This window comes from Cinclus cinclus, chromosome 14 (assembly GCF_963662255.1).
Source record: "Cinclus cinclus chromosome 14, bCinCin1.1, whole genome shotgun sequence".
NCBI lineage: Eukaryota > Metazoa > Chordata > Aves > Passeriformes > Cinclidae > Cinclus > Cinclus cinclus.
This window is the reverse complement of record NC_085059.1, coordinates 21,373,187-21,390,015: the sequence shown is the minus strand read 5'-3', so window position 1 is coordinate 21,390,015 and position 16,829 is coordinate 21,373,187. Positions and strand designations below refer to the sequence as shown.

Below are 16,829 nucleotides of genomic sequence, written 5' to 3'. Positions count from 1 at the left end.
GTACTACTCACCCCAAAAGTGACCCTCTATGATATACCAGTAGTGACAGTGCAATGGCATGTCAGACAGTTTTAAGTCCATCACAGTGCTAACTTATCATGTCTGTGCTTCACTTGTCTGATGGCATTGTGACAGTGTAAAAGGCCTTTATAAAAGTTAAGATAAAAAACATCCAGTACTTTCCTTTCATATACCAAGCCACTCATTACAGAAGGCTGCAAGTCAGGTTAAGCATGATTCAACCAGTATTCCTGAGCCCCTCTCCTTTTCATGACAATATCCCCATGGGATTCTTCCAAGCAAGTATCTGAAAAGGTGAAAGCCTGCTCTCCCAAAGCCCTGATTTGTGATCATGACTTCTTGCTTTGCTCCCTCCTCTCAGAATCCTGATCCAAATGCCACCATCTAATAGTCACTGCAGCCTGTATCTCCAATAAAGATGTCCTGTATCTCCACATCAACAACCAGTTCTTCCTTGTACAACATCCAGAACAAGCACCCTTCCCCAGCTGTTTCCTTGATCAGCTGTCTCAGGACATTGACATCAATGCACTTTAGAAAACTTCAGGACTGCTTTCAATCTTTTGCACTGTTCCTCCAGCAGGTATCAGGGTGGTCCCACGAAGCCCAAGAAATGTGAACATGGGGCTTCCTCCAGTTTTCTGAAGACAGCCTTATCACGGTTTTATGGTCAGTTGCTCTGTAGCAGATACTTGCCATAACGTTGTCCATGTTAGTCTGCTCACTAATCCTGGCCCATAAGTTCTTGGATGGCTCATCATCATTCCTACATAATTTCAAGCATTCTAGCTTCTTCCTCACAAAAACAGCCACATTCCCTCCTCATCCTCCTGGCCTGTCATTCCTGTGTTGTCCTTCCTGAACAGCCTCTACCTATTCCTTCCCATACTACAGCTGCATGACCTATCCCACCACTTTGTCATACCACTGAGACCACGGCTGTGCAATTGCACACTAATTCCTCCTGTTTGTTCAATGTATGCATTAGTGTACGGGTACTTCAGAAAGACACCTGGTCATGTTGATTTCCCAGAAATGGTGTGAAACCATTCTTCACAATGCTGTGATGCACACAGATCCTTACTTACATGCATGTACTTGAGATGGACAGCTTTCATCCTTGGTTTGTTGAGTATGGGATTATTCCTGTTCACATCACCTCACACTGCTTGCTTGCCAAACCAATCGACTAATTCCTTCCTTGATCAGTGGTCATACTCTCCCTTCCTTGTTCCTGCTTATAGCTCTCATAAGGTTGCCCAGCCTGTTGGCAAAGATGCTTTTTTTTTTTTCTTTTTTTTTTTTTTGCTTGGATGGATCCTATCTATTGCAAGCAGCCCTCAATCCTCAAAGAGGCTCCCATGATCATAAAACCCTCTTGGTTAAACCCAGCTGTGCAAACTGTGGTTGACATGCAGGATCTGTCCACTCCCCTACCCCTCACTGGCAGGAGTAAGAAAACCATGAGGGCTCTATGGCCTTAATACTCCCAGAGCCATACAGTCACTCGTGATAATGTCCTGGTCTCCCCAGTAGTACTGTGTGTGCCAATATGGAAAAGCAGAAGAGGGCACATGTTTGAGGGACAGATAAGCTTTGGTAGTCTTTCCACTATGTCCCAAATGTGACACCCTGACCAGCAGCAAGCCTCCCCAAGATAAAGCAAATACAGCAATCTCAAATCTTAATATACTCCCTCATCCCAGCAAAAATGTTAACATAAAGGCAATAAAAAAGTTTAAGCATATTCTGCAACAAACATTAGGGATCATGTATGAGTAAAATAACAATGCCTTTCACAGGATGTGTAGAAAGCATTGCCTGGTAGACTTTAAGCTGATGGCTGTCTTCAGTACAGAAAAATAATGACATTTTGATCCCTGCTATATTCACTCAACCACTTGTAAATAGCACTTAAAAGAAACCCCAAAACAATCAAACGACTTACTCAGTAGAACTCTTCTGGCTATTAAAAGCAGCAAAGTTGCCAGGGAATAAAAAAATATTCTTTCTAGCGAAGAACACAGATAGGGCTCTGAGATAAAATGACAGTGGACTTGCCTGGTAGACATCTCCTGCCAAATCTGCTCTTAAACTACAGGGAGATAACAACAACAAAAAAGCTCCAGTACCATACCAAATTTTCAGTGTCTCAAAAAAGACAAAACCTAGCATGAAAATTCAGAAAATACCAGGCTGCTATAGGATGAGAATCCTAACAGTATCCCCAGATGAGCAACAACCATTTTCAGGAGAGCAAGATGCTCTTGGAAAACAACTTCAACAAGAATTACTCTTACAGTCTCAGTGAATTCTGGGATAGACAGAGTTTCATTTATTTCTGACAATTTCTAAGCCAAAGGACTCAAAAAATGTTGCTCTTTTTGAGTCACACCGAAAGAGTGCCATTTATTGTCTAAGCATTAGGGAAAAGAATTTTCTCTTTTAACAGTTTGGGATGCCACCATAGCCAAGACCTTCATATGGCACAGATCTAGTGTCCAGTGTGCATTTATGTGCCAGAGAGGGTGGATAAGGGTTTTTTTCCAAATAACCTTTTCCAAACCACAAAGCAGGAAGAGGATTTGGGGAATGGTGGTAGAATTAACGTTCTTTCATTTCACTTTTAAAGGTGCAGCTGGGATGCACAGGAGGATGCAAGCCAAGGAAGAACTGTGACAGAGCACAGTTTCTTGAGAGAGTCCATGCTTGAAGAAATTCTATTTAAAATAACCTTGTTGAGACAGTAGCGCCTGCCTGGGTCTCTCTTTTGCAGGAACAAGGGAGGTTGTTTGATTCCTTTCCACATTTCAACAGGAAACTCCAAGAAGACTGCAACACCTCAAGGACTGCTGAACGAGCAAAGGACTTGCCCAGTCTGCTCCAGTTCAAGGGGTCCTCTGAGTAATAAAATGATCCAAAAGCATCAATAGCATGCCTTGGGGCAAAGCCTAAAACAGCAGGTCACAAAGAATACACAAGCATGGCAGTTGTAGCCAGAGCCTCAGGGTGTGTACCAACTTGGATGGCAATGCACACTGCAAGCTACACATCAGACACAAGATCTGTAATCACATCTCTAAACTCCATAAGCAGTGTCTCAAGACTCATTACCAGTCAAGAACCCCACAGTCACAAGCAACATCTTGCACACGGTGATTAACCAGTCTCATTGGCAAAGAAATGGACAAGCACATTTTTTGTAGGCATTCCCAAGATGTTTAGGATCCTCCTAGGAGAGACAGTAGTATTTCCTGACAGAAGGTGTTGAGAAAATTATCAAAGTATACTAACCAGAAACTATGGAGCTCTTTGCAAAGAAAAGGAGATGATGGACACCACAGCACTGCAGAAGAATGATCTGAAATCCCTTATAAATCACAAAAATATAACAGGATGAAAAATAAAAAATAATAAAAGGAGATTCCTGTGCACCCCAAAAAAGTCAGGACAGGAAGGCAACTGCACTTAGTGGGAAGCTGTCAATAAAGTTTGTAGTCAGTTAAGTGAAGGTGTGCTGCACAGTACCTTCCTCCAACTATTAGGAGCTGGCCAGAGGAATCATGAACAGGAATGTGTCTGGTGGCACAACAGTCATCTTTGCAGCTCTCATGGCTATGTACTAGTCATGCTTGTGCCCAGGGAATACAGAGAATGTGCAGTTCCATGGGACAGATAGACTTAAATGAAAAGTACTCTCCCTCTTTCAGGAATAGACCCTGAATGCCAAAACAGGTACATGCTGTTCCTCCACCACATCTCAGCATCTTGTGAACGACCACAAATGAGTATGGAATGCGATTGCCAAGCACATTAGCACTGTAACAACAAACTAGCTGGTGACAAACACTTCAGAAAAGATGATGACGGACCTAATGGTCTAGCACAAATGGTCTCAGTTCTGAGTACTTAGTGAAGATAATTGTGTCAGAGGCAGCTGCAGAACCAAGTGCCAAGAATAGAGTTTGAACAGCAATGGACACTATCCTCTGTTAAGAGTTGTGGGTGCACTTCCTTTGCAGCAGCAATTATTCACCCATTTTTTAAGATTCAGGTTCTCTGACAAGGCTGATCTTACTGACTCTCTTGAGAGGTCTAAGCTACAGCACTACAGACTGACATCTGAAAAAGGGGCTATGTTGAGAGCAGGTCTAAGGTACAGCCTGCTGTCTGAAGGCCCAAGTGCTTAATGGCACCTCAGACTAGAGTGCTCCATACATGAGTTGCGGAGTCCAGAACAACACTTGGGCTCCCACTGACTGTAGGGCTCAGGGTGAGCTACTGTATCAAGTACATCCAAAATTCGGTAGACTACTGCACGAAGCATTTTCACTCTTGCACAGGCTACAGCTGGAAGGAATGGATCTTCCCCTGAGGCTATAATGCATCAAGTGTGGGGTAAATGCTAAGGTGCACACAGGAAATCAGAGTGGATTTACTACTGGGCTGTAGTAGAGTAGAGCAGGTTCAGCACAAAGCACACTACAACTAGAAGGGCTGTCACAGCAAACACACTCATGATGGTAAGCTGAGAAAAGTTCAATATGCAAGAGCACAAGGGCTCAAGTCAATACAGCATTGAGTGAACAGGGCTGCTGTGTCCCCTGTTTATAAAGCTACAGCTGAAATATTCATTCACTATATTCACTCAGGAGCAACTGGCCAAAGTTTGAATTGAGTCTTTTTACCAAGGTACAGATTGCAATTTCAAGACACTTATAAACAGCAAGGGTTGGATACTTATCACCCACCTGGCCTTGTTTCCAGCATTCCCTGAAGATCTTCCAGTTGTTTTTGTTGCTGGGATCATGAAGGCAAAGAAGTCTACCATCACATAGCCAAGAGTGGGAAGTGTGTGGATCCAGCACATTTAATCCCATTACCATTTCCTTCACCTCTCTCTGTGTGTCAGCTAAATTACTAGCTCGTTTTGCAGCATCAGACGTCTTCTTATTTTCCACCACAGAAGCAATGATATGGTCCAAGAAGTTTGGCAGGCTGGCTTTACCTTTCACCCCCTAGAAGACGTAAATCCAGAGACAAGTTTAGTCTTGCAACAGTATAAGTATTAACAGGTATCTGTTCTCTTTCAGACTTTAGTCACAGACACCTTGCTATCAGGAAAACATGCATCAGAAACAAACTGGCTCAGAGACAGACATGTATCCAAGAGAAATGGCTATGGCTCTGTTTTACAATGGTAGAAGTTAAAATAACCAACTAAAGGCTACCTAGAAAAATATTATGCAGACATAAAACAGAAAACTTTAATTATCTAAATTCAGCTACTTTGATATTAAAAATAGTGCTTATTTTTCCTAACTTCACTAATATCTCAACTTTATTTCCCCATTTTCCTCATCCCATTACTAAGGAAATGAATACAACCTTGGGACACAAACTGATGGATAGGTGAACACTAAGTAAACACTGACAGAGAGAGAAGAAAGTGCTTCCTGTATGTCAACGGAACCACTAGGAGACAGACTCTGGTTCTGGCTGCCATGATCCTCAAGGGACATTTAAAACTCAAGGGGTGTTTAAAATTCATAACAGGTTAGCAACACAATCTTAAATTTTGTTTCAAAGAAAAAAAAAAAAGCCTGCCTATAGGCCTTGTATATAGTGAAATACTTAAGATACTAAATATATTTTACAGATTCAACAGAAGATAAACACTTACTGAATCTTTATTCACCCATTTGTGGAAGGGGGAAGAAGTGTGATAGAGTTCTGGTAGCAAAAACCTCATTCAATTGGAAAAAAAACAAAAAAAAACCCATAACAAACCAATCAACATCACTCCCTCCCCTCTCCCAAAAATTCCCATCTTCTTAAAAAAGTGAAGTTCAACAGATAAAAATTTACCATATATAGAGCTATCAATCTAAAACATAAAATTATTCATTACTGAATATATTAATTCAGTAAAAAATACTTATGGAATTGTAGAAGAATCTAGGTCCAATAGAAGATCTAGAGATCATCTGGTATAAATTTCTGTTGAAATTCAGTTTTGTTCCCTTGGGCTGGGTCATGCCAAACTTGAACTTCACAGGGAAGGAGATTAATTCACTTCTCAGGGCAGCCTATTCCACTGTTTGAATGTAAAGGGATAATTTTTTCTTATATCCAGACAGAATTTCTCCTGAAGCAACTGGTACTGCCCCTTGCCCTGTTAACCATGCATCCTTATGAAAGGAGTACCTCCATATTCCCTACAACCACCTTTTAGATATGGTAAGATTGATCAGATCCCCAAAGCATTCTCATCTCTAGGAAGAAGAGACGCAGTTTCTAGAACTTTTCCAAATGGGTCAAGCTCTCCAACACTTTAATCACTCTTTATGGCCCTTCACTGGATCCTATGCAATTTTTCACTGTCATTCTTCACCTAGTGAAATCAAAACTGGAAACAGTGTTCCAGATGTAGCCCATCAGGGGCTGAATTAAATAATGACACTCCTTGATGTGCTCCAGCTGTATGCCTCCTCATACAGCCCAGGACTGTTTACTTTTGCAGCTGCAGGTGTGCATTGCTGGCCGGGGTGCAGCTTGCTGTCCTCCAGGACCCTGGGCTCCTTCAAGAGGCACTGCCCCACTGCTAGTCTGATTCCACTCTACTGTTGGCTGGAATTATGCTAAGTTTTCTACAGTCCATCTTACCCAAATAATACTAGACCATAGTATCATCTGCTTCAGATGGTCTTAAAAATGTACCATTACTCTGACTCTCCAGAGAATAAGAGTCTATAAGAGAGATAATACGCAGCTTAACTATTAAAGACAATGCTTATTATTCTTCACAACAGACTACCAATACTCCAGAAAGATCAAGATGATTCTCTCCATGAGCAGCAGTCTTGCTTCTCTCAAGTTGAGTAACACAACTGTTTCTCAGATATGTTTTGTTCATTCTATATGAAGCATCCAGACATTCAAGTCAGGAGCTGGACCAGAGTTCTCCGTAAGTTCTTTCAATCTAAATTACTCAGTGAAGATCAGAAGTCAGGAAAGTGACAAAACACCTCACACAATAGATCTGATTAGATGTGGTGAGAGAATGCATGGAGTTGCCGGGACAAGGATACAAGTTCAGACAGTCCTTGAAGGAATAATTTGCTTTAAAACAAGTGACCACAATTTCTTCACCTGTACTCAGTGATGAGAGGCAGAAGTATTCTTGGATTCACCTTCCTGTAGCAGCATATTTTCATGTACAGTTCCCTCTACCAAAACCAACCAACATGAACTATCATCAAGGCTCCAGCCAGCCAGCCAGCCAGCCTGGCAGAGAGTTACAAAAAAAAAAATAAATCTGCTGAGACAAGCCATTTCATCTTCCTCTTTACTCTGCCTAAGCTTTTGGAGAAAATATTAACTAAAAAAAGAGCTAAACATTGATAAATTCCACAGAATCTATCCTTCTCCTTAAACTAAATGCTTCTAACCACTTCAAACAGCATGGATTTGTTCAGGCTTTTTTCAAAGTTATTTCTTCCAAAATGGATTAAAGTATCCTTATTCCAGAAAAGGCATTCAGAAATAGCAACTACATCTTAAACTCACAGAATCACAGAACCATAGAATATGATGAGTTGGAAGCGACCCATCAGGATCAAGTCCAACTCCTCGCCCTGCACAGGACACACCAAGAATCCCACCCTCTGCCAGAGCACATTGTCCAAACATGGCTATTCAGCTGTCTGCTGGACATTTTGTCCAGAAGGATACTGAGAGAGACATAATCAAAAATTTACTTCCAGAAAGATTACATCTACTGGCTTTCGTAAATGAATGCAGTGGCCCTGTCATAGAAGGAAATCACGTTCAACAAGTAGGACTTTCACCCACATGAAGCCATGCTGGCAGTGAGTGGTGACTGCATTGTACTCCAGATGTTCTCCAATACTTCCCAAATTAATATTTTCCATGATTTTACTGGACACTTAAGAGACCGACACACCTGTGGTTTCCAGGGTACTGCTCTTTGCCCTTTCAGAAAATTGGGACAATGTTTGCCAGCTTCCAGTCAGCTGGGACCTCTCCAGATTCCCAAGATCGGATGAAAGTCTGAGAGAGGCTCTGCGATGACATCAGCAGCTCTCTGAAGATGCTCAGATGGATCCCATCAGGCCCCATAGATTTGTAGCAATCCAGCCGGAGCAGCAGATCCCACCCAAGTATATTCTAGCTCAAATGCCTTCAAGCATACATAAATTTAAGGAACTGGTTCACTCTTAAGTTTTTCTCTTCTTTTCTGTGGTATGCTTTTACAATATTTTCAAAGATGAGAATTTTAAAGTGAGCTTTTGTAGGGATGCTGATTATCAACTAAACAATTTATAAGCTGTATTTAACCCACTTCTTGCTCTCTTGAAGAGAACAGCTTTTCCTCAGTAGCAGTAAACTAAAACTAAAAATCAGCATGAAAATTCTCTACAAATCTGTGGGGTGGTGAGTTTTGGTGAGGTATTACATTTGTTCCAACATTCAAGAGTAGAATATTATAAAAACATTTAGATTAAAATTCTTCCCTAGAACAGATATCATTGAAGGAATACAAAATTATTTACCGTAGAAGCTGCAGAGAAGACTGGAGGAAAGGGGATTCCTGTGTCTGATGGGACCTGAGGAAGCTTTCCTGGCCCTGTGTGTAGCAGATCTCTGAGGCTGGAGCCTTCAGCTTTGTTGCTAGATGTCACTGGGCCCAACAGGAGGCTATTAAACAGCTTTGGGGTTAGAGGGGAAACCTTTGTACTGGAGTTGAAGGAATCTAATCCAAAGGGTGAATGGGATTCTTTATTAAGCACTGATCTCAGTGATCCTGATTCTGCAAGATAAATATAAACATTACAGGGAGGGGAGAGAAAAAAATCCCCAAGAGGCAAAGTTAAAACAATCACAAAGTTCTCTGAAATTACTTCCTCTTGCATTAAAAAGGATATTAACAGAACCTTGTGGTAATGATAAATTAACACTAACAATGAAGGCGGCACCTCAACGACAATCAAAGACATTAGATACTTCACAGAGATTTTGCCCTTCATATGCTGCTACAGTTTTGAATAGCACAATAGATCTGATCCAAAAAGATCTGATACATGCAAACACACAATGTTTTAATAAATTCAATTAAAAAACGTTTCTTTGACTTTCTGAATTAATGTTTTGATATTAAATATTTCAAATTTTAATGGCAGTCAAAACATTACAGTGACTAAGACCTGCAAAACTTGCGAATGAGTCACCAACATTTAACATCAACAAGTAGTCCTTTCTAGGTGTAAGAACAGGAATAAATCCTGTGTTAGTCATGCTACCTCTGACATCTAGGACGTGTATTCACTCCAACTACTGAGTATTTAAGATGCTCTAAGCTTTCATCTAACTCTCCAACAGGACTCTACTGCCTCAGTTCCTTGGAAATGCACTCTTCACATACACAGAAGAGCTGTATTTACTTCAACAGTTATAAAAAGCAACATAGCTGCATCTAAAGTTAATGACTATAATTTTACATCAGGATATCAGCTTCCGAGAAAATAAGTAAACTAACTGGCACAGAAATAAAGTGAGTGACAAGACAGTATTATCTTCAGCTGTATCATCCTTCCAGCTTTGCATTTTTCTAAGCCTGTAGAACAAAACTGGTTCTAAGAGGCAAATGAAAACTTACCTTTTTCTTTTCTACTTAGGGCTAGATACTCTCGTCACATAAATGATAACATACTGTTCGACGTATCTTTTAATTCTTACTCCAGAGGGCATTTCTTTGCTTACCTTTTGTTTCCTCTTTTGCTTTCTGTGTTGCTAAATCTGCAAGCCAGTGTAAAGCTGACGATGGAGCTGTTTCTGGACAAAGTGGTCTGTTAGTCTTCACTTCTCCAGTGTTATTGGCTGGCAATGTCTCTGCTTTTGCAGATTCTTCTATCCTACTATCAGCTGCTTCAGATTTTGGTACAGAGTCCATTTCTACTTGCCCCACTCCTGCTGTCCCTGCTCCAGTGGAAAAAGCGTTCTCGTTTCCAGAGACTGATACACTAGGATTTAGAGTTGGAAGCTAAAGCAAAAAAAATAAACAACTGCTAAATGTTGAATAAAGGGAAGAGTTCAACTTGGAAGACATTTTCGATATCCAATGCATTTGGTTTTGTTTATTGTTTTTCCATTTGCTGTAAGTACACAGTAAAATTCATTTACGCTTAGGCAGCACCAGTAGACAGGAGCTTAACTGTGTGTATTCACCTTTGCACTGTGGTGTGAATTCTTACCACATCATCTTTTAACATAGGTAAAATCTTTTTGATTTCTTTCCTTTTCTTTCTGTTTGGGTTTTTTTTTTTATTACAGGAAGATTTTTTTGTGTCGATAGTTACAGCACAGCTCTAGATTCCTTCAGAAACTACAACAAAAGCACATGTTGCAAGCTACTCATTGTGGTTTGTTTTAAAATACACCATCAATATGAATGGCTCCTTACCCATTTTCTACATTTGAGTATCAGCCCAAATAACCACTTGGTAGGTAACGAATGCAGTTCATGTCCCTGAAAAATGACCTGGAAGACTTTTGCTAAACTAAAACTCAGAGAACATATGGAGAAAGTAAAACTCCCGTCTCACAACAGATTCATTTAAAGGATCTAACATCTTAATAGAACTTAAGAATGTAAATGTCAAACAAGGTAATTTCAGCTTCAAATTACATACCTGTGATATCCCATTAGTGACAGCTGGTCTCAACACTGATTTGTTCTGTCTGTTAATACATGGACAATTGGCTTTAATACCCCATTTGCCTCGTGCTGCATGAACCATGTCTCCAATATTGTAAAGCGCTGTAAATAAAGTTAAGTCTTTAATATCACATGCAAAGAAATATAAAAAGGCCTAAACTACATCTTCAAAGGGGTGGGGTTTTTTAGTATTACTGAGTAGTATCTTTAAGGCCGCATGCTATATAACAAGACATTGTCCCTGAACAGAATAGTGTGGTGAACAGTGCTAACTCTACCTTCATGATGTCACTGAGAGGCTGTCAAACCTGGCCAAACCTACAGATTATCAACTGCTTCTACTATTCCATGAAGGGTCCAACGACACTACAGTGAGATGACTTTGAACCACCACAAAAAGCTATATAACCCTTGAAGCAATGCTGAAAGGATCTACAGTGCAGGTGTTCACCTCTATCCTCCCGGTACAGACAGATGTAATAAATTGACCAGGTGAATACCTGGCTGCATGGCTGGTGCCATACTGAACAGTTTTGCCTTCTATGACCACGAATCTACTTCTGAGAAGTCAGGTCTCTTGCGAGCAGATGGGATTCACCTGCCCGAGCAGAGCAAGAGAGCCTCTGCCAACAAGTTGACCAGACCTACACGGAGAACTTTAAAACTAGATTTAGTAGGGAAAAGAGATGCAGATTTGAGCAACAGACAAGAGCCAGGGGCTACCGAAATATTAGGAAGCAAGAGGGAAACATCTGTGAAATAACTCAGAGGAATTTGTTCCTGTCAAGAGGGGTAAGGTTGCTAGCCCAGCTGGAGGGCCTCTTCATACTAACGCACACAGCCTGGGTGATGAGCAGGAGGAGCCAGAAGCCATTGTGCAACCAGAAAGTGACAATCTAATCTTTATCGCTGAAACATGACAGAATGAATTGTAGAATTAGTGCACTGTGGGGTGGTACTCTCCATGTAGAACAACCTACCAACACGTAGAATGACATACACTGTCTTTGAAAAACAGTGATGAACAGGTTGAGAACTTATGGGTAAAAACGAGGGACCAAACCAACAAAGAAAACCTCGCTGCTGGGGTTTACTCCAGGCTGCACCCAGCCCAAGAGAGCCTGTTGACAAAGTAGTTCTTACTTCAACTACAGGAAGCATCACGCTCACATGATGATTAGGGAAATTCAATCACCTTGACATCTGCTGGAAAAGCAACATAGCCAGCTGCAAGCAATCAAGGACAGTTCTGGAGTGCTTTGAGGATATTTAATCCATGACATAGAGAGACCGACCACAAGAGAAGCGTTACTGGACATGTTGTATACCACCAACATGAAAGAATTTATCAGACATATCAAGACTGGTGGCACCCTGGGCTGCATTGATCAGGCCTTGGTGGAATTCACAATCTAGAGGGATGCAGGCCAGATCAAGACTAGAGTCAGGACATTGAATTTTAGGAGAGCCAACTTTCACTTGCGTAAGGATTTAGTGCATGGGATGCTCTGGGAAACCTCCCTCAGGGTCAAAGGAACAGAACAGAGCTTGCAGTTCTTTAAGAACATTTTTCTTGGAGTGGGAGCACTCTCAATTCCCCCATGTAAAAAAATCAAATAAGGAAGGCAGGGAAAGAACATGGGTAAAGAAGGACCTCCTGATCAAACTAAATTCTAAGAATGAAACACAGATGCAGAAGAACCAGGGACACATAATCCTGGATGCTGCCGGGATGTGGAGAGATGAAGAAACCTAAGATCAGGAAACCTAAGGCTCAGATGAAAATGGATTTGACATGGGATGCAGAGAATAATAAGGGTTTCAACAGTTATCCTGGCCAGAAAAAGAAGATTAAAGAAAATGTATTCAATACGCACAATCTGCACTAAACAAGACTTCTGACCAAGTGACAGCTGACATGGAGAAAGCTGACATACTCTTCTTTCTCCCCACCCCCCCAATCAGTTTTCAGTTGTATTCCCTCTTCCCACCTCTCTCAAGTCCCTGACGCTCAAAAAGCAGAAACTGGGGGAATACAGTTCCTCCTCTTGCTGGAGAACCATAGAGAATCTCAAGCAGGAAGAGGACCATGAGGATCACTGAGAACAACTCCCTGCTCCTCATGGGACCACCTAAACCACATGACTAAGAACATCATCCAGACACTCCTTGAACCTGACAGGCTCCGTGCCCTGACCACTTCTCTGGAAAGTCTGTTACAGTGCCCAACCACCCTCTCAGTGAAGCAGAGTCTGAACCTCCCCTGATGCAGCTTCACTCCATCTCCTTGTGTCCTACTGCTGGTCACCAGAGAGAGGAGATCAGCACCTCCCCCTCTGCTGACCCCCTTGAGGAAGCTGTAGACTGTGATAGGCTCACCCCTCAGCCTTCTCTTCTCCAAGCTGAAGAAAGTGACCTCAACTGCTCTTCCTAAGCCTCGACCTTGATGCTCATCCCCATTTGATCACCCTATTCTGGACACACTCACAGTTTGACATCCTTCTTGTACTGAGGTGTCCAAAACTGCACACAGTATTTGAGGTGGGGCTGCACCTGAGGAACAGGAACATATAAAAGTCTGTGAAACCTGGTAAGATGCATCCCAGGGTCTTGAGGGATTGGGCTGATATAGTTGCCAAGTCACTCTCCATCATACTTGGAAAGTCCTGGCAGTCTGATGAAGTCCCCAGGAACTGGGAACAGGAAAACATCACACCCATTTTTAAAATGGGTCAAAATGAGGACCCTGAGCATTATTGACCCATCAGCCTCACCACAGTACCCATCATGTAAGATCACGTAGCAGATTCTCCTGGAAGTCATGCCAAAACATATGGAAGTCAGAGGAGATCAGAGACAGCCAGCACAGCTTCACCAAGAGCAAATCACACTTGACCAATCTAGTGGCTTTCTTCAATGGAGCGACTGCATCACTAAACAATGGAAGATAAATAGCTGTAATCTCCTATACTTCTGTAAGGCCTTCAGTGTAGTACCCCACAATGTTCTTATCACTAAACTGGACAGATACACTTTAATGAATGGATTATTCAGTGGGTAAGGAAGTGGCTGGATGACCACATCCAAAAGAGTTACAGTCAGTGTCTTCATACCCAAATGGAGAACAGTAACAGGAGGTGTCCCTCAAAAAGGGCCTTACTTGGTCCTTACCAACACTGTTTTATGCCTTCATCAATGACATTGACAATGGGATTGAGCACACCCTCAACAAAATTGTGGATGACACCAAGCAGAGCTGTGCAGCTGATTCTAGAGGGAAGGGACTGACACTCAGCGCAATCTTGACAAGCCTAAGGAATGGGCCCACCCAAGCCTCATTTAGTGGAACAAATCCAAGTGAAAGGTCCCACTCCTGGTTTGGGACAACCCCCATCAGTACAGAGTGGGAGAATGAATGGATTGAGAGCAGCCCTGCAGGAAGGGACTCGGATACATGGCTAGATGGAAAACTAGACATGAGTCAGTAAAATGCACCTGCAGCCCAGAAAGCCATCCTGCAGCCTGGGCTACATAAAAAGAAGCATGGCCAGAAGGCTGAGAGGCAATTCTTCCCCTCTGCCCTGCCCCACCTCCCCACCTGGAGCTCAGCCTTCAACTCCGGGGTGCCCAGTACATGACAGACATGGACCTGTTCAAGCAGGTTCAGATGAGGCCACAAAAATTATGAGAGGGCTGGAACTGCTCTCCTATGAAGAAAGGCTGAGACAGTTCATGTGGTTTGGCCTGGAGAAGAGAAGGCTCTGTGGAGGCCTTGTTGTGGCTTTTCAACACACAGGGGGCACGGTAAGCACAGAGAGACACTTTTGACCAGGGCCTCTAGGGACAGGATATGGAACAACAATTTCACACTGAGAGAGGGTACGTTTAGATTTAACATTAGGAAAAAATTATTCCCTGTGAGGGTGGTGAGGCACTGGCATGGATTGTCCAGACGAAGTTGTGCTTGCCCTATCCCTTCAAGGCCAGGTTGAATGGAAGGTGGTCCCTGCCCATAGCATGGGGTTGGAGCTAAATGATTTTGTAAGGTCCCTTCAAACCCGAACCATTCAATGATTGTACGCCTGAGAAGGAGCTCCAGACGATGAGGTGGTCGGATACACTGTCAGGTCATCCCTACAGTCAGAAACCAAACCCTGCACAAGCTCTGAAAGGAATTTTTCTTGCTAGTTAAACAAATTTACTTAAAATACAACTTAAAAACAGCTAAGCCAAGTCACAGCTAATAGTAGAAGGATCCATACTTCAAATCCACAGCTTGATCTTACTTGGGTTACCTTCTCTTCAACCCTTCTGCTCTAGCAATTGGAAGCGTCCTCTAAATCCATGTTATAAGAGCTATCAGCTACAATATCACCATCTTTATCTTTTTTTCCACTTGCTTGCTCTGAATTAATACAAAATCTGCTATTTTTCCTTTCATGTTTCAAGTGTTACCTGTACCAGGGATGATCTGTGTTGGCATGAGATTCTCTGGTTCATGAGACTGACCCTTTGCACACTTCAGCCAGGAGAAAACTTCTTCATCACCAATCTCCTCTGTCTCTGGAATAAAGAAAAAAACAAATAGATTTTGTACTAAAACTTTAGAAAACAGAATATCTGCACGTGGTTTATTTAGATTCTTTATAGTGAAGGAAATTAACCTGGTGATCTCAGAAATAAACTACAAACACAGGCCATTAGGGCTGGATATACAGCAACTTCTGCCTCTTCAGATTATACAGCTACCACAGTGATTCTCCCTGCATTTTTTCCCCCCCAAAACCCTTTCCCCATGAAGTGGAAAGCTGGGAAATGGAAGAATGGAACAGCAGCATGTAAGACAAGTTCCAAACACACAGCCTTCCAAGCTGATACTCAATAACTCTCCCAACAAAACCTTCTGCAACTTCCCAGAAACTATTTCCTGACTACAGTCAGTGCAAAGATTACAGAGGGGGCAAAAAATGCCCAGTACTCACCACTACGTGGACGGTTCTTCCTCAGCCGGTAACAGTCCAGACAGACCCCAAAACCACACTTCCGACAAACCCAATGAATATTGAAGAGTGTTGTCTCACATACATCACACATCTCCCTCACACCACGTACTGCTCGCTTCCATGCCACCTTCTCTATAGAGAGAAGGCACACTATGAATTATTGCTTTGACATTTGGCATTTCTCCCACCTAATTTGAGAATATCACAGCAACACTGATAAATTCACAGCAGCATGATCTGAAGGCAGAGTATAGAAACACGTACTTTTTATATTCATAGCCCCCTTCTTTGAGCTGCTAGTCCAGTGACATTATTAAAATTCCCATTTCTAAGAATAGGTATGGTCAGGTATCAAAATGCATACTACAAGGAAATGCAGCACCTTAGAGTGTTCTGTAATAACTGAATCTAATGGAGCACTAATGGAACTTACAGCAAAATTACAGATCTTCTGCTGGTTTCATGAACCAGTGACATCAGTATATATACAACTATAAAGAATGTGTATTTTGTTTTACTAATCAGATCTCTGTCAACTATATCAACATATTCACCAAGGAAGGGGATCTCCAAATGGCTGCCCTTGTACATTGCAGAAACTAAAGGGGAAAAATCAGATAGTCACTTATCCATGTGACAAACTAAACTGGCTACCTTTTTTTTTGTTTTTCCCCTAAACCCTTTCCCCCTGAAGTGGAAAGCTGGCAAATTGCTCAGCTAAGTCCTTGTAGGCTGGATTACGCTACTGCTCCCTCCTTAGAAAACTCGGAGCTTGTACGTGATGTCCCTGGAGCATAAAAGGACAGGAATATATAAAAAAATCTGTCCATTAAAGCATATCTGGTGAGCGTGGTACGTGCTCTGGCTTATTTCTTATTTTCTTAGGAGCATGAGCCAGCTGATTTCTGCATTTAGTTATTGAAAAAACAATTCAATGTCTGGGAAAGTTACCACTAGCTTCCTTGGAGGTAATGTTGCACTGATCCAAAAGAAAGTCTCAAATGCCAGTCCCTCAATTACACCCTCAAGAGGTGAATATAGCCTCTCTTTGGAAGAGCAGGAGAAGC

At 42.0% G+C, this 16,829-nt stretch overlaps 1 protein-coding gene across 2 annotated transcripts in view; it reads right to left on the bottom strand.

The window, feature by feature from the left end:
• The window catches only part of KDM3B (lysine demethylase 3B), a 47,223-nt gene that overhangs the window by 13,119 nt on the left and 17,275 nt on the right, over nucleotides 1-16,829 (bottom strand). Inside the window, exons 11-16 of one of the 2 annotated variants that reach the window (XM_062502588.1) lie at nucleotides 15,742-15,894; nucleotides 15,215-15,322; nucleotides 10,734-10,861; nucleotides 9,805-10,084; nucleotides 8,598-8,854; nucleotides 4,773-5,039 (exon numbers count right to left, since the gene is read on the bottom strand). In XM_062502588.1, coding sequence (XP_062358572.1) covers nucleotides 4,773-5,039; nucleotides 8,598-8,854; nucleotides 9,805-10,084; nucleotides 10,734-10,861; nucleotides 15,215-15,322; nucleotides 15,742-15,894 — 1,193 coding nt within the window. The remainder of the gene's footprint in view (nucleotides 1-4,772; nucleotides 5,040-8,597; nucleotides 8,855-9,804; nucleotides 10,085-10,733; nucleotides 10,862-15,214; nucleotides 15,323-15,741; nucleotides 15,895-16,829) is intronic. The other variant, XM_062502589.1, reaches the window with a different exon arrangement.